Below are 24,394 nucleotides of genomic sequence, written 5' to 3'. Positions count from 1 at the left end.
TATTCGGTGATAGACTTGTTCCTTCTCTCTATATTTTTACTCCAATCATTGCTGTAACACTTGCTTACGGCATCATCGATTAACAGAAATGATCGAGCTGTTGCTTCTGATAACTTAGAAAGAATTGTCTGACAGCTTTGGTGTGGAAGTTTATGGATGAGTTTTAAATCCAAATGATTATTAATAAATTAGATTGAACATACGGTACCGAGTCTACAGACTACCACGACCTTTTAAGGTGGGGGTTTTCTATTTTTCCAACAACACGTTTAACCCAACACATTAAGGCTGTTGGAGTTCGAATCCTTTCAATAAAATAAAAGGTGGCTTGGAATGGGCATTTTCACAATACAACTTTGAATATTTTATTTTCACAGTAATTTAAAAGAAGATAGTATGAATATTACATATTTTTCGAATTACCTACTGTTAACATCTGCGCGAGGTTCAGATGAGAAACTTACAAAACAAAAGCCATCGGATTCAGTTCATGAATATTACATATCTTTCACTTGCATACACTAGTATGCCATTGGTGGGATGTTTGAAGATGATCAATTGCAACAATAACTAATGGAGTCTTCTTGGTGGTTATAACACCAACGCCTGCTTCCGACATATCTAGCTCATGTTCTTTTAGACCATTAGGCAACACCCAGTCAAATCGATGTAAAAGATTAGCTAGAGCCAGTTCAATCACGCATTCTGCAAAGTGTATTCCAGGGCAACCCCTTCTTCCAACTCCAAACGGAATAAACTCGAAATGTTGTCCTTTGTAATCAATAGAAGAATTCATGAATCTCTGTGGTTCGAAGTTCTCAGGTTCTTTCCATGAAATGGGGTCTCTTCCGATGGCCCAAGCATTGGTTAAGATTATAGCATTGGCTGGAATATCATAACCTTGCAGTTTGCTGGATTCAATCGACTGGTGTGGAACGAGTAAGGGAGCTGGTGGATGGACCCGTAGAGTTTCCTTAATCACAGCATGCAAGTAATGCATTTCGCCGAGATCATCTTCTGTGACATTTGGTTTCCCTTTTACTATCCCTCTTACTTCTTCTTGAGCTTGTTTCATAATCTTTGGGTTCCTTAGATGCTCGGCCATTGCCCATTCTAGAAGTGAAGTCGATGAATCAGTTGCACCGATAAAAATATCCTGCAAAGTAAGAAGACTACACAATTACAAGGATTTCAACTAATGAAGCTAATAAGAATATCGTGCACGTCGAATATAACCTGTGAATTACCAGAACGATGGCTTTGATGTTATCTTTTTCAAGTAAATCCCCGGTTGATCCACCACATTCGTGAATGCCAAGCAACACGTCGACAAAATCTTCTTCAGTGGTGCAATCACTTGATGTCGATAGTAAAGATGCCCTTTTCTTACGACCTTGAATGTGTTCTTCGACGACAACATCTAGAAAGCCATCAAATTCTTTGAAGGTCTTGTCCACTTTTCTGTATAAGCCATTGAAATTATTCACCCATGAAAGCCAAGGTATAAAGTCTCCGACATTCTCAACAGAAAACAAACAAAACATATCCCTGACCATATCTCCGAACTTCCTCCCAATCATTTCTTCATCAGAGTATTTTCTCCCTAACGCAACTCTGCATATAACATCCGACGTAAACGACATCAAGATTCCCGTCAAATCTACCGCCACATAACTCTTGTCATCCGGTGATGATGATGGAGAAGAAAGATTTGAAGTACCACCACTACCACTACTGATCTTATCGAGCATGGCTGCTACTTCTTCTGTTCTTATTGATCGAAACGAGTGTATTCTCTTTGCATTTAAAAGTTGAAGTACGCAAATTTTTCGCATTTGTTTCCAATACTCGCCGTACGGTGTAAATGCAAAGTCCTTGTAGTTATAGGAAAATTTCTTGGCAACATACATAAAAGGTCTACTAGCGAAGACATGGTCATGGGTATGGAAGATTTCTTTAGCTAATTCAGCAGAAGATACAACAAGTAATGGAATATTACCCAAGTATAAAAGCATGAGAGAACCATGTTTTCGAGCTAAACGTTGAAGATTTACGTGAGGGAGTCTTCCTATTTGAAATAGATGACCAAGAATTGGAAGCTTATTAGGAGGTGAAGGAGGTAAATGCAGTTTTGTTTTTGTTTTAAATCCAAACATGATAAAGAAGAGACCAATAGGAATTATAAACAGAACTATTAGTAGTGAGGTTGCTGCACCTGGTTGCTCCATTAACGCTGATCCCCATTGTAGCAATACTCTTAGAGACATTTTGTTATCTTCAACGATTTGTATCGCCAAATACTATATAGAGAGAAACCCAACAGCTTGACATGAAAAATTACTTAGAGTTTCAGAGTGCATTTACTTTCAGGCAAATTGCAAACACCAAGGTGTAATCCAGGAAAGATGCATGATTTGAGCATCAAAAAAAAGATATACTAGATGTAGATCTATGTAATTGGTGAGTTGCAGAGGATCACATGGGCGCTTAACGGGTTGCACGCTACTGATTCCCGTAGTAGCAATATTTTAAGAGATATTCTGTTATTTCAACGATTCTCTTATTTTTATTTGGTCTGACTCGGCCCAAGTCAGACCAAATAACACCTTGTTTCGATAAATATAACACTTTGTTTGTGAAAATGCGGGGTACTAAAATACACCACCAACTTTTTCTTAGGCAATTTGTATGGACTAAACTCAAATACAATTCCGAGAGTTACAACTTAATGAATCTCAATCAGGAATTATATGAAGAGTTTGTATCTCTTACTCTCACAATCAATATGTATTCGAAAACAAGTCCGTGAACCTGATTATACTGTGAGAGTTCTTGGACGATTCAAAAGATCAATATCCAAGATCAATAAAGATAAACATTATAATGCGGAAAAAGAAATAATACAAACACTAGAAATTTTGTTAGCGAGGAAACCGCAAATGCGGAAAAAAACCTGGACCTAGTCCAGATTGAACATCAAACATCATTAAGCCGCTACAGACTCTAGCTACTATCAAAACGTTGGACTGTAGTTGAGACCGAATCTACCATCAAAGTGATTCAATTACAGTCTCGCTCCTTACGCTTCTTGAATCTCGCAAGAATCTGCGCAATTGATTCCCTTAATTAGCTGACGTCCTTTACAACCTAAGATTTACCTTAACTCAGTTGAAGACTTTAAACTAATCCTCCTCCCATAAATAAGCATATATGTGGTTTCCGTTTTGATCAAAGATCAAGGAGAGATAGGAAATTGATTGTGTTAGAGCATTGCTCAGTCGAACTCGCATGCGTTGCTATATCAAGCATATTTGTCAATATTAGTGATCAAAACTATATGTCTTGATTTCTAGTATACTTATGACTAAGTCTCGGTCTAGGATAGTTAGGAATAGTTGAGCTCCAGACTCCATGGCTATTATCTTGCAAAGACGAAGAACTACTCAAGGAACCGGTGGAACTTCATCCGACTAAAAGGTATGTGGAGACTTGAACTCATCTTGTCACTCGAAAGTCTATCTACTCTATCTCCTACTCTTGAGACAACAGTCGTATAAGTATGATATTTTTCATACATACACACTTGCTATTTCGAGCCGAGTTTACTCGCCTATCTTTTTCTCGAAATACGTGTTGGTAAGCTTTTTCTTTAACCATCTTCATCTTTACCCGTGACGAAAGTCATGATGACGTTTCAATCTTGAAAATAGCTTTGATGACGATAGTCGATTCTTTATGTCTAACGACTGTTATAACATTATAGAAGAATGTTTCAATGATTGAAATATAGAGTTGAGAATATGTAACCACCTATGGATGTAAGCATTTAGTGAGTTCGCACATTTGTGTATAAATCCATGTGCCGGAAACCAAGTGCGTGCATATGTGTGCAAGCAGTATTGGTTAAGGAGAAAGGTTGGGTATGCGTACACGTAAGCATACTGGCGGAAGTTCACGTCCGTGAAATTCTGCTGGGTTTGGAGTTTACGAACTCACAAACCAGTCACCTTAGGTACGTGTACCCATAGCGTACTGGCGGAACTTTTTCACCCGAAAAAGTCTGCTGAGTGTGGAAACTAAAACCAACTCAAAATCCGGTATCTAAGGTACTCATACCCGTACGCGTACCCAAGCTGGTTATTTCTTAAATCGGTAGTTCATGGACTTAAAACAATAAATTATAAGGAATGCAATCTTTGCAAACCGTGGGTATATTGTTCATGAAGTGATTCAAATGAATCAAACCGATTTTGTTTCAATTGTGTCTATGAATAAAGACCTAATCAATTGAACAACTCTTGAACTAGTTCTTATGAGTCATTTGAACTAGTTATGAGAAAGATGAATACGGTAGATATGAAAGCACTCATATGGCTAACCATTGGTCAACCATTTGTGAGCCAACCAATGTACACGTTTAGGTACGGTTACTCAAACCTAAATGAATACATTTCATTTGTGTGTGACAAGTTAAGTTTCGATATAACGGTTGAAAGATATTAGCTTGGATAAATCAGGTTTTTCATCTAACGGTGAATATTGAATGCTTTGTTACCAGTTTTTTAAGAATCGGACCGGACCGTACGGTTCAACCATAAACAGTGAACCAGTAGAAAAAATGGGTTGGTTCATCCTTGACCCACTAACATGCTAAAAAAACCCAGCGAACCAGTCGAACCGTCCGGTCCATCCCGTGAACCAGCTGACCCAGCTAGGTTTCTACTGGTTCACCCGTTTTGTTTCCATCGACAATACAAATCTTCTTCTATCAATTTCTCTAAATCTAGTTCTTCACTATTCCTAGATTATTGTTGTGGTTTAATTTTCTCCTGAGATGTTCTAGTAATTGAAAGAATAATCATGCTTGAAAGAATCAATTATGCATCATGCGCAGATTCATTCAATTATCAACAATTTGGAAGTCAAAATTAATAGATCTTGTCGTAACAAAATAATGATACGTGCTTTGAAGAGTAGATCCATTATGCTGTTTAACCAACGCAAATATGTTGAAGGAATGAAGAATAATATAACAAGGTTCTAGATCTTGCTTAAACTAAGCATGCTCCATCAAAACGGATCACAATCATTCAATAAAAATCAATTTTCCAATATTGATTCCATGCAAATAATCATAAAAGAAATTGCAAGAATTAATTAAAATAAAAATATACCACTTTTCATGGAACAATGGCTTCCTCCGTCGCCTCGGCTAAGGGGTTTATCTCTTCATGGTGAAAACACGCTCAAAATAATAATCCATAGCTCAAAAAGGTGTTTTATTGAAGAAGAGGTATAAAGCAGTGTGTTTGTAACAAAAAGGTGTTTTATTGTTACAGAACCACTGTTACAGAGAACTGTTGCAATAGGTGCTGTTACAGGAAACGATAGAAAATATATGTTGTTGAATAAAAGACTGCTCTGAAGGGTCTAATGTTCTTCGTGTTCTTCAACAGCAGCAGCAGAACTCGACTTCCTGCAACTTCGATTTCTCGACTCTGTGGTGTTCTAAATTACCCCAAACTGTTCGACCTCCTCCCTTGAACTCCCAACAACTTATATATAGCCAACAGAGCGATTTAATCTCCCCAAAACTCCTTGAAATCTCTTTTTTCCTTCCTTGGCAGTTACGACAATAATCTCTTCTCTAAATCGTTCCACGCGTTTCTAAGCTTTCCCGATTGTCTCAAACTCTTCCTTACATAGATATGTATCTTTGGAAAGAGTTTTAGGTCTTTAGTCTCTCTAGAACTTCTAAAAATAAGCTCAATAAGGTCCGTGTAAAAATACTTTCCCTGTTTAGCTCCAACTCGGTTTCTAGCCAATTTGGGTGCAATTCAAAGACTTCACCAGGCCTGCTTAGGCCTAGGGAGTAAATCCAATCAATTTCAGCCATTGAATCGCTCTGGAAATCGATCGAATCATCACCCAAAAATCATGCAGATGTGATGCACATTTTCCCGCCAATTTTTTATTTGAATTTGGGAAGAAAGTGACCTCCCCCTTATCTGTGGCTGGTGTCCCTTTAGCAGATGCCTGGAAATGGGTTACCCCTTAGTAATTAGGTTACTCCTTATCCAAAGTGAGAGTCTGTATAGTAATTTTCTCCCACGAGCGCAAAAACCACTTTTCGAGCCAATTTCGCCGCAAAATCTTATTTCTCCAAAAATACCTACAGGGACATAAAAAGCCATAATAAATATAAAATCTAGCACTAATAATATATGAGATTATATAAGACACAAAAATGTGCCTATCAAATACCCCCAAACTTATTATTTGCTAGTCCTCGAGCAAATCAAATCTAGAAAATAAAATCCTAACTCACTGTCGCAGGCATCGTCGATTGCATTTAGCGTATGCAACAAGCCTTTAAACCCCTAGGTGGCCCTAGTGGCCGAGTTATAGTCTCGGGAGGGCTTACAAGAGATATACCCACAAAACCTTTACACTCCAGACCCTAGCTATCTAGGCAGAACCTTGGAAGGTATTAAAGAATCTCCTTGGTTGGCATACTTATTGACTACAGGAGGAAGTGCCCTGATGCAAAATTCCAATTGTTGTACACTTGTTTGCACTCAAGCATACTAAATTTCATATAAAGTGACAGAGCTCTACTCAGATAGTCGCACTATGGACATCAATATTCGGAGTCAAAACTAATCACATGGATAGATCAAGAAGATGGATATAAAGAAAAACATAGATGGTTTTGATGTTTACTAAGTGAACGGCGTTTCCCATATCTGTCTGAAGGACTCCGCCAAAATGAACCTATCCTAATGGATTGAGATACTAGTCTGACTAATATCAACACACTGGCATATACAAGGGTACCAGTGGTCGATAACCTAACTCTAGGTCAACACAACTGGCATATACAAGGGTACCAGTGGTCGACTTTATTGAATTTATTCCTTTTGGTCAAATGGTCTGGTCTCAATTTCTTCTCTTTTTTTTTCATCTCTCTCTCTCTTTTTTTTTAATAGTATCTCAATCACTCTAATTCACCCTAGCATTGGTAACAACTTGAATCGTGAGCCCCACCAAATCACTTAGAAAAATATTTAAAAATAAAAATAAAAACAAAAGTGAAAAGGACTCAACGAGATATGGCGAAACTACCATGTTATTTCTAACACCTGAGATCTGTGCTCTTATGAATAGACTCTTTAGATGTTTCCATCTAATCAGATTGGTTCCTCAACTCCTACAACCAAAATGCTTCCATCCACTTAGATTGGTTGCAATCCTTAATAGGCATAAATTTCTAGGCTCTGGAGTTTATTTATTACAACTAAAAAGTTTCTCCCATACCCCCAAACTTAAATCTAACATTGTCCTCAATGTTCTAAAGATAAAATTAAAAGCATGAACAAGGAGAAATTGTTACCATTTGAAGCAAAAGAGATAAGGAAAGATATTACCGTGTTGCATGAGATTGGGTTACCTCCCAAGAAGTGCTAAGTTTAACGTCTTCAGCCAGACATATGAAAGGATTAATCACCTCATATCATAAAGTAATATCCGAAATATCTGTGGGTCATCAAAACCAAATAGAGCTATCACAAGTAAAAGGAATTTGCAACATGCCAAGAAAATTAACAAATAAAGTGCATCCTTGTCTAGTTTCCTGTTTAAGACAACTACATCTAGCTGTGGTTCAGGTTCAGGCTCTATGAAAGGGTCTAGATAAAATATTTTCATGCGCTGGAATTCCTCAAAGCTACGGTCCGGTTCAGGTATTAAAGTCTGGAAAAACTCAAGTAAAAACTTAGAAGAACATAATAATAACCTGAATAATTGTGGATCCTTAAAGTCAAGCAGTTTTGACTCACACAGCTGACCACAATGAGAGTGGTGGTCTTCCTTAAACAAATGTGTCGGCCCTAATCTCCTAAAGTAATTAGGTTTAGTCTCAAAACTTAATAATTGATACATATGAAACTTATACGTTCCCACAATTGGTCGAAAAATATTTGGTGGGAAAACAAAGTCAATATGGATATCATAGCCTGGGTAAACCACATCAACCAGAGGATGGGTTTCTAACAACTGAACTTCCTTATGGACATCACTAGGTTCAGGAAAACGTGTATGAAGATAATCTTGTAAAATGGTTGAGGCACATATGTCAAGTCCCAAGTGAGGGACCTTTCTAATAGTTAAAGCACATGGAGAATGATAATCACCCCCAAACTTAGAGTTTCCAGTGTCTCTAGAAAGACTAGTCACAACTTCCCTAATTTCAAGGTCATTAGATTCCTGAAAATGGTCAATTGATTCTTCTAAGTATGGTTCATCCCCACTCATCTCTACGAGTTCACTTTCTTTGTCTAAGACTAATGTTTCTAAATCGCTAGACTCTAAAACAATATTCTCAGGAAAAACTCGTTCCTCTAAACCATTATTAGCTTCGTAATCAAAAGGAAATACTACATCGTCTAAAACGGGGGTATCTCTAGTCAAATCCTCGTCCTTTTGAATAGGTGAATAATTATTAAAATTATTTGGATTTGAACTAGAAACATTATCATTATTAAGCTCAATTGGAGTAACAAATTCCTGATCATTATGCCTACTTATTTCAAATTCTTCATCAACACTATCCTCATCATAATCATCATTATAATAACATGAAAATGGTTGAACCTCATCTAAACAAGTAGTGTTACCAATTTTATCCTCGTCATCTTGATTATGTGAATAACTATCTTCATTTTCAAAGGTACTATTGGAAACACTATATTGGAAATTAAGAGCAGTTATGTTCTGGGCCTCTAACAAAATATTTTGAGTCGACTCACATGACTTCCTGATTGAATCTAGGAAAGAAAGTTCACTCGTTGCATTGCTTTCGTCCATAACTAAGTTATTCATTTCTGCTAACTTACGTGTCGACTCAGCTAACTTACGTGTTGACTCTAGTATAGAGGAATTTTGCTCGTATGACCGGTTGGCGTGTGGATAGTAATTGGGCTCACCATGGTATGGACCATAACCTTCAAAAGGCTGATGTTCCCAACCATTATTCACACTATGGTCAAAGTAGTAACGTCCATTTTGAAACTCAGTCTGATATTCGTTGTATTGGCTATTGTAATACCAGTTCGAAATTCTATTGTAGGGGTGTGAGTTGTCACACAAAATAAAACCCACTGACAGAGGATTCGTGGGTGGATAGAGCCTTACCTCCCATACCATACGGGCGATGAACCGTTGAAGTCGACTCAGGCCACCGACTCCGATGTCAGTGTACAAACCCGAGGGGCCGAGACAGTATCGTAATTGTCGTCCTTCCTTGCAAACAGTTGATATTTAATTTTGACCCTTCCTTAGGGTTTAAAAATAATGTCCAAGAATGTCCAAAAATAAAAATGTCCAAAAAGGAAAAGAAAAATTACAAAAATAACAACCTATTTACAGTTTAAAAAAATAAAACAAAATAACTATATACAAAATCTTCTTCTTCACTCCTTTCGGATTCCTCTTTTATTTCCTTCTTTGGCGATGCTTTCCTTTTATAACACTTTTTCTTCCCTTGTAGCTTCTCTCCAAATCTGAAAAGAATCGAAAAAATACCAAAACACGTAAAAAAGAACAAAAAATAATAAAAATAATAAAAATAAAAAGAAACCTAAAACAAATCTAAATACAAGTCCGCGTCGGCGGCGCCAAAAATTAATGTGGCAGTAAAGTATAGTTCACTCAGACTTGTGAAAATTCGATTTTAGATTCAAACTCAATAGAAAACTTAAGAAGTTGTTGTTATCAAGATTATAAAAAGCACCAAGACTCAGGATTCCACCATTGACCAATTAAGTGATTTAATCTAATCAATGTTCATGTAATTCTTTGCGTTTAAAGTGATTCTAATTTATTGCCTCTAGTAGATTTTTGAAGTAACAATTGTATACATCAAGCATGAAACATCAAAAGTCTTAAAATAAGCATGCTCCATCAAAACGGATCACAATCATTCAATAAAAATCAATTTTCCAATATTGGTTCCATGCAAATAATCATAAAAGAAATTGCAATAATTAATTAAAATAGAAATATACCACTTTTCATGGAACAATGGCTTCCTCCGTCGCCTCGGCTAAGGGGTTTAGCTCTTCATGGTGAAAACACGCTCAAAATAATAATCCATAGCTCAAAAAGGTGTTTTATTGAAGAAGAGGTATAAAGACTGCTCAAAGCAGTGTGTTTGTAACAATTATAATTGTTACAGAACCCACTGTTACAGAGAACTGTTGCGATAGTGCTGTTACCGGAAACGATAGAAAATATATGTTGTTGAATAAAAGACTTCTCTGAAGGGTCTAATGTTCTTCGTGTTCTTCAGCAGCAGCAGCAGAACTCGACTTCCTGCAACTTCGACTTCTCGACTCTGTGGTGTTCTAAACTACCCCAAATTGTTCGACCTCCTCCCTTGAACTCCCAGCAACTTATATATAGCCAACATAGCGATTTAATCTCCCCAAAACTCCTCGAAATCTCTTCTTTCCTTCCTTGGAAGTTACGGCAATAATCTCTTCTCTAAATCGTTCCACGCGTTTCTGAGCTTTTCCAATTGTCTCAAACTCTTCCTTACATAGATATGTATCTTTGGAAAGAGTTTTAGGTCTTTAGTCTCTCTAGAACTTCTAAAAATAAGCTCAATAAGGTCCGTGTAAAAATATTTTCCATGTTTAGCTCCAACTCGGTTTCTAGCCAATTTGGGTGCAATTCAAAGACTTCACCAGGCCTGTTTAGGCCTACGGAGTAAACCCAATCAATTTCAGCCATTGAATCGCTCTGGAACTCGATCGAATCATCACCCAACAATCATGCAGATGTGATGAACATTTTCTCGCCAATTTTTTATTTGAATTTGGGAAGAAAGTGACCCCCCCCTTATCTGTGGCTGGTCTCCCTTTAGCAGATGCCTGGAAATGGGTTACCCCTTAGTAATTAGGTTACCCCTTATACAAAGTGAGAGTCCGTATAGTAATTTTCTCCCACGAGCGCAAAAACCACTTTTCAAGCCAATTTCGCTGCAAAAGCTTATTTCTCCAAAAATACCTACAGGGACATAAAAAGCCATAATAAATATAAAATCTAGCACTAATAATATATACAATTGAGATTATATAAGACACAAAAATGTGCCTATTACACACCTCCTGTGTGATACTAGTTGGTTTGCTAGAGTCGATTCTCCTTTAATCGTAGGTTTCTTCTCGAGACCCTGTTGATTAACGACTGAAAGACTTCATTGGGATTGTGAAGCCAGACGAAACTACTTCTCTTGTAGTTGAGCGATCTGATCTTGCCATTTTCTATCGTACGAGTTCAATTGGAATAATTGACTTGAGATTATATCTCTGATAGGGCAAGATAAAAAGAAATCACAAACATCTTCGTCTCATCGTTTGTGATTCCGCAATATCTAGTTTTGCTATCATACGATTTAGATTATTGTGAGGTGATTGATAATACAAGGCTGTTTTTCGGGAATATCAGTCCGGTTTATCAATTGGTTCTTGTTCACCTTGATTTTTATCAAAAGACAGAAAAAAACTTTTAGGTTTATCTGTGGGAGACAGATTTATCTATCTTTGTAGAATTTTCTGTGTGATACAAATTTTTTTATTAAAGTCTTCGATTTTGAGTCGTAGAAACTCTTAGTTGTGGGTGAGATCAGCTAAGGGAATCAAGTGCGCAGTATCCTGCTGGGATTAGAGACGTAAGGAGCGCAACTGTACCTTGAATGAGTGTGAGATTGATTAGGGTTCAACTACAGTCCAGACCGAAGTTAGTTTGTAGTAGGCTAGTGTCTGTAGCGGCTTAATACAGTGTGGTGTTCAATCTGGACTAGGTCCCTGGGTTTTTTCTGCATTTGCGGTTTCCTCGTTAACAAAACTTTTGGTGCCTGTGTTATTTCTATTCCGCATTATATTTTGTTATATAATTGAAATATCACAGGTTGTGCATTGTATCAATCAATAGTGAAATCCAACCTTTGGTTGTTGATTGGAAATTGATTGATCCTTGGACATTGTTCTTTGGTACCGTCCAAGTTTATATCTCTTATATTTAATCGAGACTCGCAGATTGCTTGAGTAAGATTTAAATCAAGAGATAGAGATATAAGAACTCTTTGATATACTTTTCTATTGATCGAGTCTAACTGTCTAGTTGATTCTCATAAAAGTATATTGGAGGTTGTTCATCCAGATTGCTAATCGAAATATTGGGTGAGGTTGTTAGACCCCTGCATTTTCAGATTACAATAGACAAAATCTAGCAAACCTCAAAATACGGTTCTTACGACTCCCTAAGAGTATCCTAGATTATTATTCACCACTAGTAATTCCTACTCCGGTGTCAACGAAGAATCGCTATAAAGGAATATACATGCGGAATCACAAAGTCTGAGACGAAGAACTTTGTGATTTCTATCTATCTCGCATGTTTGAGCTAATGGCTCAACAATCAGTAGCGAGATCAGGATACACGAACTATTAAGATAAATATAGTTGGACCTGGATTCAAGAATCCCTAGGTGAAGTATTTTTGGTCACTAAATAGTGTCAGGGATTCAAAGATCAAGATCAAGATTGATTTAGATTTAAGCTAAGGTAGCTTTGGAATCAAGAAAATAATATCCACGTTAGATGAAAATGTGACTTGAGATTAACTTAATAGAATATACATTCTGATTAGGATGAACCGTAACCGAACCGTGTACAATTAATTGTTCATGAAAGGATATCCAAAATTATCCAGACGAACTGTAAGCTTAATCATTTTAATATGACACTTTAAGACTATAATCTTGAGTCAAGATCAAATATGTCTAGATAATATTTTTAGAGAGTTGTTCAAATGTTGATTATCTCATAGGAATATTCTGATGAACCTGGTACGTGTACTGTATGCGTACCATCCTGGTTCAGGAGTCAACAGATCTTCTCCGGTTTGCATACTAGGAATACGTACCATCCTGGTTCATGAGTCAACAGACTTCTTAAGGTGTGCATATCGGGTATGCATACCAAAATTTGTTTTCGAACTATAGCTACGCTGGTATGTGTACTGAATACATGTACTGCGGCTGCGGAACTATAACAGTTGTATCAGTATGTGAACTGGTATGCATATTGTCTTGTATCCAAATTTACAGTAGTTCTATATCTTTCTAATAATCAATTTGAAACATTCACGAATAACATCAATGACACATATCACTGTTCCAGGCTATTTTCAAATGATTAAATCTTGAATCATAATTTAGGTCATAAACAATAAATTGTTCTTAACTAACCATATTGATCAAGTATGAACAAATGTTATTAAGCTTAATTAGTCAACAATTTCGAGAATGATTAACAATATAAACTTGACTCGAAATTTCTGTTATGCATTTAATTTCCTATTTAGTCATGCAAAATTGTCTCATAGATAGAAAGGTGGAAATTTGAGTAATAGGTGGTTCAGTATTGACTTACCTTTTGTTGATGAAGTTCTCCAAAAACTTCGGATGATCTTCGCCTTCAAACGTAGAACACATTGATGTCTGGTACTCAACTACTCACTTATATCCTAATCCGAGACTTGACTAAATGTAAACTAGAAATAAAGATACAGTTTGAGAACAAGCTTGAGATAGCAACACTTGTGAGTTCGACCGAGCAATGCTCTAACAGTTTATTTGGTCTTACTATAGATCTAAATCTTAGTCGGCCCAAGTCATATGTTAGATCGTTCGTTTTTTCATTTTCTGATGCCTTGAGATATGACTCGGCTCATATACATCTGACTCGAAATTATTTGCATCATGTATCATTTTGTACCTAATTCGTTGGGCACATATCTGACTGGATTCAAAAGTTTTCTATAACTCTACTATTTAATTAATTAATAGCTTTTGAGAGAGATATAATGTAATGAGTTAGATTTATATGTAATAAGATCCAAAAATGTCTGATCCAGACGAGCCACAAAAAAAAGAAACAACCAGTAAATCCATTATATTGAAAGACATGGTTCGTACAAAAATATGAAATGATATAGGTTTGTTTGTTTGAATTTTCCCGCTCTTCTTTCGAATCGTTCTCTCTTATCAATCAACTTGGTCAAACTTAAAAAAAAAAAAAACTAAGGAGGCAAAGGGAATTAAATTTTTGGGATATCATCTCACATTATTACTGAGTTTGGAAATATGTCGATTATGTATTTCTCTCTCTCCCCTTATCAAAATCTAGAAAGACGAAAAACCCATCGACTTCTTATTTGTTTACCCAAATCTAGTATTTTAGAGAGTCCACAATCATACAAGAAAACTAAAAATCAAAACCAAATTAAAAACTAAGAAAAATTGGGTTTGGGGGTGTTCAAACGCAACGGGTGTGGAGCAAATTATAGTCAAGCGCAGGTTTAATGTACGGCTGAAACTGAGTGAACATATAGTCTCCGTCTCACTGGAAGGTGAACGTATTGTATAGCCTGAATAGGACGTAGATAATACCCACTTCTGGTACCAGACAAACATAATAATTACGCCCTATATCAAACGACTTCTATGGTGACTTCCCGTAAGACGGACATAGATTAAAAGTTTGCGTCATTTGTTGTATATGTTTAGTTCCTCCACACAAACGTTAATAATATGTTCACCCCACATGGGGCGGAGGTTATACTCTCGCTTGATGGTGGGTGGAGATTAAACGTACGCATGTACTAGATGGATTTTAAATTTATGCCTCATCTTCAAACGGTTATTATACTTACGCCTGGTGTCAGACGTATTTTTAATCTCCGCTCGACCAAATATAGTTTTTTTCCGGATTTCTAACAAAATTTATTCCAGAACCCTAAAAAAAAACCACCATATTTAGTTTTTCTCAATTCAATTGCGATTGGTTTTTCAACCAAATTTAGTTTTGGTCCATCTTTTACTCATTCATTGTGGACACTCTTAGGAGTTAGATCTGAGCAAAGATTTATTATTTTTAGTAATAATAGACATATTTTGTTTTCTGATTTCGGATTTACTCCATTGATTTAAATAATTTCTTCGCTATTAGAGCGATTTTTATCTTCGCTATTTGAGCGATTTTATCTACATTTTCATAGTGTTTCTTTCTAACGATTTGTTCGTGTTTGGTTATCTTGTTCACAAACCTAATTCCAACAAGACCAAGTCTTGTAATCTATATTTCAAGATATGAATTCAAAAAGAAATAGTCTTGTAGATTCCATACAATTAAGTTAATACTATCTAGGTTTAAATACGTACAACCTGTGATATTTCATTTATAAAGATAAAACAATATAATGCGGAAAAGAAATAACACAGACATCGGGGATTTTGTTAACGAGGAAAAATACAATCTTGTAGAAAAACCCCGGGACCTAGTCCATATTGAACACACACGGATCATAAGTTTTTACATCAATTACCTACTACCTATTCGGACTAGATGTAATACCTGCTGCAGTTGTATTCGCGCACCTGTAGGACTCCTAGCAGAACGCCAACTATTTTTAATAATTCTTCTATTAAATCTTCTAGAAGAACACCAATTCTCTTTAGAAGATACTCTTGAAAATCTTCTGGTAGAACACCAATTCTCCTCAGAAGATACTCTTCAACAATTAGGTTATAGAGCCGTAACCTTAATTGATTTTTCCTTATAAGATCACCTATAAAAGACTAGGGTTATCTTGCTCTATAAAATCTAGGATTTATGAAAAACACCTAGGAACAGGTTCCATAACTATCACATAAGATAGCTTTCATGTGCTTTACGATCCCCAAGTAAAGTCTTTTGAAACCTCACTGTTGTTCGTGAAGAACAAAAATATGCAGAACAACCTTATGCAACCGAACACATAGGTTGTGTGGTTACATGAAACCGTTATTTATAGGTAATGATTAAGACTAGATTGCTTGAAATCAAAGATACCTTATCTAGGTTAGGAAACACCCAAATACTTGACCAAAATAGGATTTTAGTCACATATTCACGGTTTAAGTTCGCGAACTGTTGCCAGAAGTTCGTGTACAATTTCATATTCACGAAATCAACCTTAGCCACACTTATAAGTGTTTCTTCAAAAAATCACTCATAACTTCTTCGTGATAACTCAGAATTGACTGACTTTTTGCTCGTTGCATTCGTATTCTCATTTACTACTACATGAGGACCTTTCTAGTGATAAAGGTCAATCTTACAAAAGTCATGGGATCAAATATCCTTGAGTGTATATATGCAATATGTTTACCTTCATATGAATTATTCCATATGGTGAGCACTTGTTTCGATAGATAGAGAGGTAGAGTAAACACGAGAATCAAGAGTTTGTAACTAACCTTTAATGAGTTATCCAATATCTCTTCATATATTCTTAAATATCTATTCTTCAAGAATAGATTTGATTTAATACTCTACTTCTTAAACCTAATCTAGTCTGAAACCGACTTTAATTAGTAAACTAAATCAAGAATGTGTTTTGTCATCTAAATTTGACAACTAACTTGGCATACCAAGGTCCTGACAGTGTTTGCATTCTGTATTGAGAATTGGGTTCTACTTTGAATAACCCTTTGAGACATGACTTGATTAATAAATGATGTGATATGTCGAGATAAAATAAATGAGATTAATAAATAAGTAAAAGGAAAGTGTGGTAGAAGAAAAAGGTGGTTTCCTAAAGATTTTCCACCAGTAAAAAGGGATAAAATGTGCACTCTGATTTTAGTAGAAGGGTGCACAAATTTGTACCCAGTTTAGAATACCTCGTATGACACAATTTAATTCTCTTTATGACCATGTTAAAGACACTCTTCTTTTAAGGTATTTTTCGAACTCGTCAAAGATATGTTTATCTTTATTATACTATGAAAAAAGAATTCAATTATTATAAGTGTTGACGTGTGCGGTGAAGTGATTATGGGCAGTAAACCTGCTTAAGTGAAATGAATGTTTTTAGTTTCATCATATTCTAATCTAACCTAAGAAGAAGGAAAAAACACGCATATTCTAAAATTTCTTGGACTAATTAAACGCTATTGGTGTGTTTATCCATTTCCGCTTCAAAATGATAGACCAACCATTTGGTGCAAATCTTAGTTAGTACAAATAGCATTTTTTTCGCATCTCAAAATTAAAATAATATTGATTTGGTAACCATATGAATTGGAGGTGTTTGTACCATGATAAAATTACCATATATTATGGCAGAATGTTGTTTGGACCACCATTCAACTGTCATTCAAGTTCGCCATCTAGATTGCCATCCATGTTGTCATTCATGTTGTCATTCAATCTACAATTCAGTTTTCCATCCATGTTTCCAACGAGTCTGCCATCCCGTTATGCCTGTCAACCAGTCAAGCCAGTCCTGTCGGTCAAAGCTCGACTACCGTAGTCAACATGCGGCCAACATCAAGAAATCAATGCATGCCTACCAAAATCAACCCGCCGGTCAAACTCAAGTCAACCAGTCAAATCCGCTGGTCCATGACAATTTGGTCCATTTCCAGATCCAACACCAAAATCCTCCAGGAAAGTTTTAGAGGTTTCTGGATTGCTTGTTGACCAAGCCATTGAGGAGAAAGTTCTGGAACATTCCAGATGTCTTTCTGGCCAGGTTAATTGCATATGAAGTTTGTTTCGAAATTAGGGTTTAACCCACAATTGCAACTGTATAAATAGAGGGGGCATCTCAACCCTAAAAGGGGGGCTAGAGATATGAAAATACATAGAAATACATCAGCAAACCATAAAAGGGACCAAATCAATTGTACCAAATACATAAATAAAAGATCTCTCCTTACGGGGATTCATCCGTGGATGTAGGCAAAACTCGCAGAACCGCGTTAAATTTGTGTCTCTCTTATTTATGGTTATTTCGTGTTATTAACCCTATTTTACATCATCATCATCAAATCAATCGTGTTATGTGCCTGAAAGTAATTTTGGGTACAAACATTGACGCTGACTTAAGGGGAAACGAGGAAGAGAAGCGTGTTTTCCCATATGAGAATAGTTAACAAAATTTTGGAATTTTATTCGTGAAAAAAGATCTTGGATGCACTCGCGGAGATCACCACAGATCGAAGCTCGCTAAAACTATATCACTGCAAAGATCGTTAAATTATTGTCAGGATGTTCAATCCGCAGCATGTTCATGTCCAAAATTCAAAGAAATTGCTTCCAAGATGATGCGTAGGCAACATATTCGAGTTCACAGTTTATATATCAAAAAACACTACCAAAAAGTTTGTTAGGACTGATGCTTGCTTGAAATCCGCGCTAAAGTTACAATCGCCTCAAAGTTACGAAAAAAACCAGGAGAAAAAAGAACGGTCCCCAGAAACTATTGCAAAAGCTTGATAAAAAAGACACTGACAGAAAATCGTTGCTGAAAAGTTCGAAGAAGAAAAACCGTTGTGAAAGAGTTTGTACACAAACCATGACAAAAAAACTTCAAATATAAAAAAAGAAATCAGCAAAAGAGGGCTCATTGTCCGGCAGCAACCAAACTTTTTAAAAAGCAAAAAAAAAAATCTGGTCGATAGCCTAAGCCGGAAGATCAAGCCGTCCAACAGAATATCCACGTCGTTTAGCGAAGCCGAGCCGCATGCAAGAAGCCGAGTCGCTCTCTTGATCCAAGCCACGTTGATTAAGCCAAACCGTCGGGTATAGCCGAATTAGTGCAATAAACCCAAGCCAAGCCGATGGATGTTTCCACCCTACTAGAATCTCCTTAAAATATTTCCACCCCGAGCTGAGTTGTCTGAGCCGAGCCAAGCCAAGCCGAGTTGAGCTGGCAGCGAGCCAAGCTTTTAAATCTGAATTTTTCGACCCTCTTAAAGATGCCGCCCAAATATCCCTCCCCACTACTTGGGCTTGGGCTTGGTCTTCGATTTTGTTTCTTCGATATTTCCTTCATCTCACATCGGAATTGAGTGATTTTTGGCTCGTGATCGCATTTTAATTTCCTGCATCATGACAGGTGAAAATTCTTCATCTGAAGAAAAATAAATTTTAGATTTAAAGCGACGACATCGAAAACGATCATGGTCCACCATTATGTGAAACATAAACTGGAGTTAATTAATGGAATACCTGAGGTTTATTATTCTACACAACCAATTTCCAAAATGATGGCAAACAATAAATTTTTATTCAATAAATTCAATAGCAATCACAAAAAAATGAAAAAGCAAATCCAAAATTTACATGGCAGCAAATAAAAGAAAAAAATGTAATTTCATCGCATTAAAAACCAAAAATTCATGGGTGGTGGGTGATTTGTTGTTGCTTCACCCTTCCCCTATGTAGTATGTGTTTTCTTCCTTTGCAAGTTCAGCCCTTTTTTGGCGCCCACTTTCTTTCCTGCACGCCCTCTTCCAACCCCCACCAAGCCTCCCCCTGTTACCTTTAAGTTTCCCTTCTTTAAATTCCATCTTGGCCGCAAATTCACTTTTGCTGTTGCTAGACCATTGCCCACATTCACCTCCTGCTTTCCCCTTATTCTCCCGGTCGTACGCTTCAAGCTTCCACTTCCCCGGAGTGAATTACGCTGCTTTACAAGCCCATGACCTATGTTATTAGACCCGGTTGTCCTCCCACGTAATCCAACATTTGCTGGGTTTACCTTCATCTTCCCTTTTCTATCCTCTTTTACGTTGTTGTCGACTGCATTGACTTGTTCATTTGCCTTCAACCTCTCCTTCCCGTCCCCCTTGATCTGTAATTTCCCTTTGTTTAGCGGGATTGACTCAGGTTCGAGCTTTTGGTGGCCAAATGCCATTTCTGCACGTAGTGTGTATACATACGTGTTAGCAAAGGCCAAAAGAAAACAAATTAAGTGAAAGTTAAAGGAATTGCGTGACTGCTTACCTGTAACGAATATCACCAGTAAAACGAAGAAGAAACCAGTGTACAAAGTAGTGATTGATGTACTAGCCATGGTTCTTGCACTCTTGCAGGATCGACTTGAAACTGAGTTATCTTTAATTGACTTGATCGTATACTTTAAAGGACTAACGCAGCATTCAATTTATAGCCAAGCATTCTTAATCTCCCGTTGAGTATCTGATAAAATTAATCAATATTTATGTATTTTATTAAACTAATCTCAATTTGTATTAGTGGTAATGATGTCCGCATTAGATTTTATGCTCCAGTACATCAAGATTTCATTACTGTCACCAAAACGCGTCTTTAACATGCTACCCACTCGTTCACATTCAATAGTTGGACCGCGGTCCTTGTAAATTATAGAATAGATCAATTTAATGTGGAAATATCTAAGGAATTCAAGTCCAGTTCCTCTCTGTTTTAGAAATCCATTATATATATATCTGTTTTTGCAATTGCAACCCAATACGCATCATGTTTTCTACTGTGATGTTTGGAAAAAAAAATCAAATTGAAGTCAAGGAACTTACCACATCTCTTGGTCGATGATGTGAGTGTATTGATTGACGTTAATGTGTTCTCATTTGACTGTATATGGTGGATTCTTGTGTCTTGATGATCTTTTTTTCTTTTTTTTTTTGAAGCATGTCTTGATGGACTGGTGATGCTGTTTAACAAGTGATATTACCACTTCATATATGTATTGTTTTGTTAATTTGTAAAATAACACATTAATATTTTCATATTATTTGAGAGATTCTCATTTACGAAATATCATAGTTTTTTTTTTACTCGGCAAAAATCAGAATATTATTGAAGAAGCTTACAAAAGCAAGCAAGGAACAGAGGAACAAAGAGACCCAAAGAAGGGAGGTAGTACAGACACAACCAAGTCATGCCCAAGAGAAAGATAAAAGTTACAACAAAACAACAGGAAAAGCAAAAACAACCCAGACTTCAAACCAAAAAACAAACAGATCCTATGTTAAGAAAAGCCTACCCCAATTAGCCATAATATAGTCTAGCCCGATGCCCTTTACGGAATCCAGGTTCTTGCACCAGTAGAAAGCCTGTGTCTTTACAATTCTATGGTTTTAGTGAAGGTCGTTGTCTCGTTATTAAAAATGATGTCGTTTCTGACATTCCAAATGGTCCATGTAATAGCTGCAGGTAGCACTTTCCATAGCCATCTAGCTACAGAATGTAGATTCTTCACTCGCCAACTTTTGATAATCGTGTCAATACAGTTGGGCATAACCCATTCAAGCTTCACAAAAGACAGAAAATGCAACCAGATGTCCCTCGCAAAAGTGCAGTGGAAAAGAAGATGGGAGGTGGATTCTCCCTCTTGACAGCACAAGAGGCAACCATTGATTAGAAGCTTAGCTTTTCGATAGAGAACGTCCATGGTGGCTAGCTTTTTATGATAAACCTACCAGAGAAAGAAACCTATCTTATGAGGCCAAGCTCTCGACCAAATACTTACATTAGTAGGGTCCATTTGGTGCTCTTTTTCGAACCAGGAATAAGATAATTACACTGTGAACAGGACGCTTTTGTCGACTGACCAAACGAGAGTGTCTTGTTCGGAACCGACTGATAAGTTTTCAAATAAGACAATAAGAGCAGAAACTTCCTGTATTTGGGTTTGAGAGATCCTTCTGTCAAGACCAAAGTTCCACGATCCACCATTAAGTAATGATTCGACACATTTTTGCACCGTCCATTTCTTAGTATAGGTGATAGAATAGATGTGAGGAAAAGCCGAATTCAATGGTTGGTCGCCGAGCCAAGTATCTTCCCAGAATCTGATAGTAGCCCCATCTCCTAAACGAAACCTTGAACACTGTTTGAATGTCTTCAAATGAGCAAAGATATTCTTCCAAACTCCACACTCGTTTCCTGATTTTGGATTTTTAGTCTCTCTATCCGAAAGAGTTGAGTTATATTTAGAAACTATACCATTCCGCCACAAGGCATTTTTTTCTTTGTTAAAGCGCCACCACCACTTTGAAATAAGAGCTTTGTTCATACTCTTGACTGATTTGATACCCAGTCCTCCATCTTTCATAGGTTTACGACAATTCTTCCAATCCACATAGTGATAACCTTTCTTAGTATCCGAAGAATCCCATAAAAAATCCCTGATAACTTGTTCAATTGCTTTAATAACCTTGGGAGGGGCTATAAAGAGGGAGAGCATATAAATTGGAATACTAGACAAGACACTCTTAATTAGAGTTAACTTACCTGCTTTGTTGAGGCAATAACGTTTCCAGGAACAAAGTCTATTCTTACATCTTTCGATAATCAAATCCCAATTCTTGGCTCCCATTGAAGTATCACCAAGAGGAAGACCCAAATAAGAAGTGGGAAGATTTTCCGACTTGAAGCCATAGTGTCCAGATTAGAAGCTCCTGCCACCCCAAAGATGCTGCATTTGGCGAATTTTATATGAACGTCGGATAACATCTCAAAACCGAGGAGATAATATCTCAGATAGTTCATTTGATCCGTAGAATCGTCGAGAAAAACTAACGTGTCTTCGGCAAACTGAAGATGAGTAATCACGATCCCATTTTGACTCATCGCAAAACCACCTATATGATCCAGTTCTTTCCCGGTTTGCAGCAACAGATGCAAGGCTTCAGCAACAATAATAAAAAGAAAGGGTGAGACAGGGTCACCTTGTGTCAATCCCTTGCCAGTGGTGAACTTTGTGTGAGCCGAGCCGTTGATTAACACTGAGATAGGAGTATCTGAGATACAAACTTGGATCCACTTTCTCCACAATTCTCTGAAACCCATTTTAGTCAGCAAATCGTCAACGAAATCCCAAGAGACGTGGTCAAAAGCCTTCTCAAAATCTATCTTGCATATCACCCCTGATATACCACTCTTGATTCGAGAGTCAATGCATTCGTTTGCCAAAAGAGCACATTCCAGATTTTATCTATGTTTCATGAAAGAAGATTGCTAATCTGAAATGATGCATGGAAGAGCAGATTTTAATCTTTCTGCTAACACTTTAGAAATCATCTTGTAGACGCCGCTCATGAGGCCTATAGGGCGGAAGTCCTTGGGATCTTCTACGATTTATTTCTTGGGGATGAGAGAGAGAAAAGTAGTCTTAAGTCTCCGATTCAACGTTCCCCGGTTATTGAAATCTCTGACCACCTTCATGATGTCGTTGCGCATGAAATACCAACACTTGCGAATGACCATGACTTGGAAATGGTCTGTGCCGAGGCTTTGTTCTAACCTAACCCTTTGAGCGCCTGAACACATTCCACTTCAGTGATTGGATTGAAGAGAACTAGATTGAATATTTAATTAATTGTTATAGATCCTTGATGCCTCATTCTTGGATTAGTTAGTAGTCTAATACTGGGGCGCTACACTCGATCTCTAGCAAACCACCAACAATTTAGGCTGTTCATGGTCGGTTTTGGTTCGGTTTCTAGCCAAACCAAAACTGAAATCAATACTATCGGTTTCTAAAAATCTAAACCAAACCAATCCATTAACCATTGGTTCGGTTTCTAAATGATTCCAGCCGGTTTCGGTTTGTCCCAGTGGTTTTTGGTTAACCAATAGTTATGTCAAACGACTCAAACAAAAAAATAGATACACAAATTTACAGATAAAAAAATCGTAGCTGCCGATAGTATTGGTTTACACAAATTTACAGACAAAAAAAATAAATAAATAAATATCAAGAATAGTTAAAGCTTACTCTAAATCTAGAGATCAAAAGAAGATATATAATATATCTTAATTTAGTTAGTGATAAACAAAAAAGAATGAAGAAGGGAAGAAGAAAGTCGAGTAGCAGCAGTGACTGCTGTACTTAGGGGTGGAGAAGGGAGGCGACTGAGAGAAGGAGAAAGAGGGAGAATATCATACTGAAATATTAGATTTAGGGTTTCTATTTATCCTCTAAATCAATGGGTAGAATCTAATACTTGTTAATCAAGGTAGAAACTAAGTTTAAAAATTAATCGGTTTTCCAATGGTTTTTGGTTCGGTTTTAGAGGTCAAACTAAACCAAAACCAACACTATCGGTTTTCCACTTTCTACACCATAACCAATCCATTAGTAAATGGTTCGGTTTGGTTTCTTCCTAATTGGTCTGGTTCGCTCCGATTCCAGCGAAAAACCGAAACCATGTTCAACCCTACCAACAATACCTTGAGCACACAAAATCAATATAAAACTAATCATCGGATTTCAATAGTTTCGAAATTGACGCCAATAGGCAGCCAAAATCAATATAGAGGACAAACAAATCTTAGTAGATCCTGGCTGTCGGATCAATACCCAGAAAAGGTCAGACCAGCACCTATACAGGTTAGGCTATAAATAGCCGACCACCCTATGTAACGTGGGTGCACAACTTTAAGAACAGGAGCTTAATGACCAGGGAGTCCATCTCCCATATTCTCCCGTCTCTCTTTCTCGTTTCTATTTT

At 36.9% G+C, this 24,394-nt stretch overlaps 2 protein-coding genes across 2 annotated transcripts; both read right to left on the bottom strand.

The window, feature by feature from the left end:
- Positions 1-340: 340 nt before the first annotated feature.
- On the bottom strand, positions 341-2,468 carry LOC113354158 (cytochrome P450 71A1-like). The gene is made up of 2 exons (XM_026597582.1): positions 1,248-2,468; positions 341-1,156 (listed from the first exon to the last, which is right to left on the bottom strand). Exons 1-2 carry the CDS (start codon positions 2,265-2,267, stop codon positions 509-511), a joined length of 1,668 nt encoding a protein of 555 aa, XP_026453367.1. The 5' UTR covers positions 2,268-2,468; the 3' UTR covers positions 341-508.
- Positions 2,469-19,332: 16,864 nt separating this feature from the next.
- On the bottom strand, positions 19,333-20,008 carry LOC113352299. The gene is made up of 2 exons (XM_026596135.1): positions 19,902-20,008; positions 19,333-19,814 (listed from the first exon to the last, which is right to left on the bottom strand). Exons 1-2 carry the CDS (start codon positions 19,969-19,971, stop codon positions 19,333-19,335), a joined length of 552 nt encoding a protein of 183 aa, XP_026451920.1. The 5' UTR covers positions 19,972-20,008.
- Positions 20,009-24,394: the final 4,386 nt, after the last annotated feature.

This window comes from Papaver somniferum, chromosome 2 (assembly GCF_003573695.1).
Source record: "Papaver somniferum cultivar HN1 chromosome 2, ASM357369v1, whole genome shotgun sequence".
NCBI classification, from domain to species: domain Eukaryota; kingdom Viridiplantae; phylum Streptophyta; class Magnoliopsida; order Ranunculales; family Papaveraceae; genus Papaver; species Papaver somniferum.
This window is presented reverse-complemented; position numbering and strand designations above follow the sequence as displayed.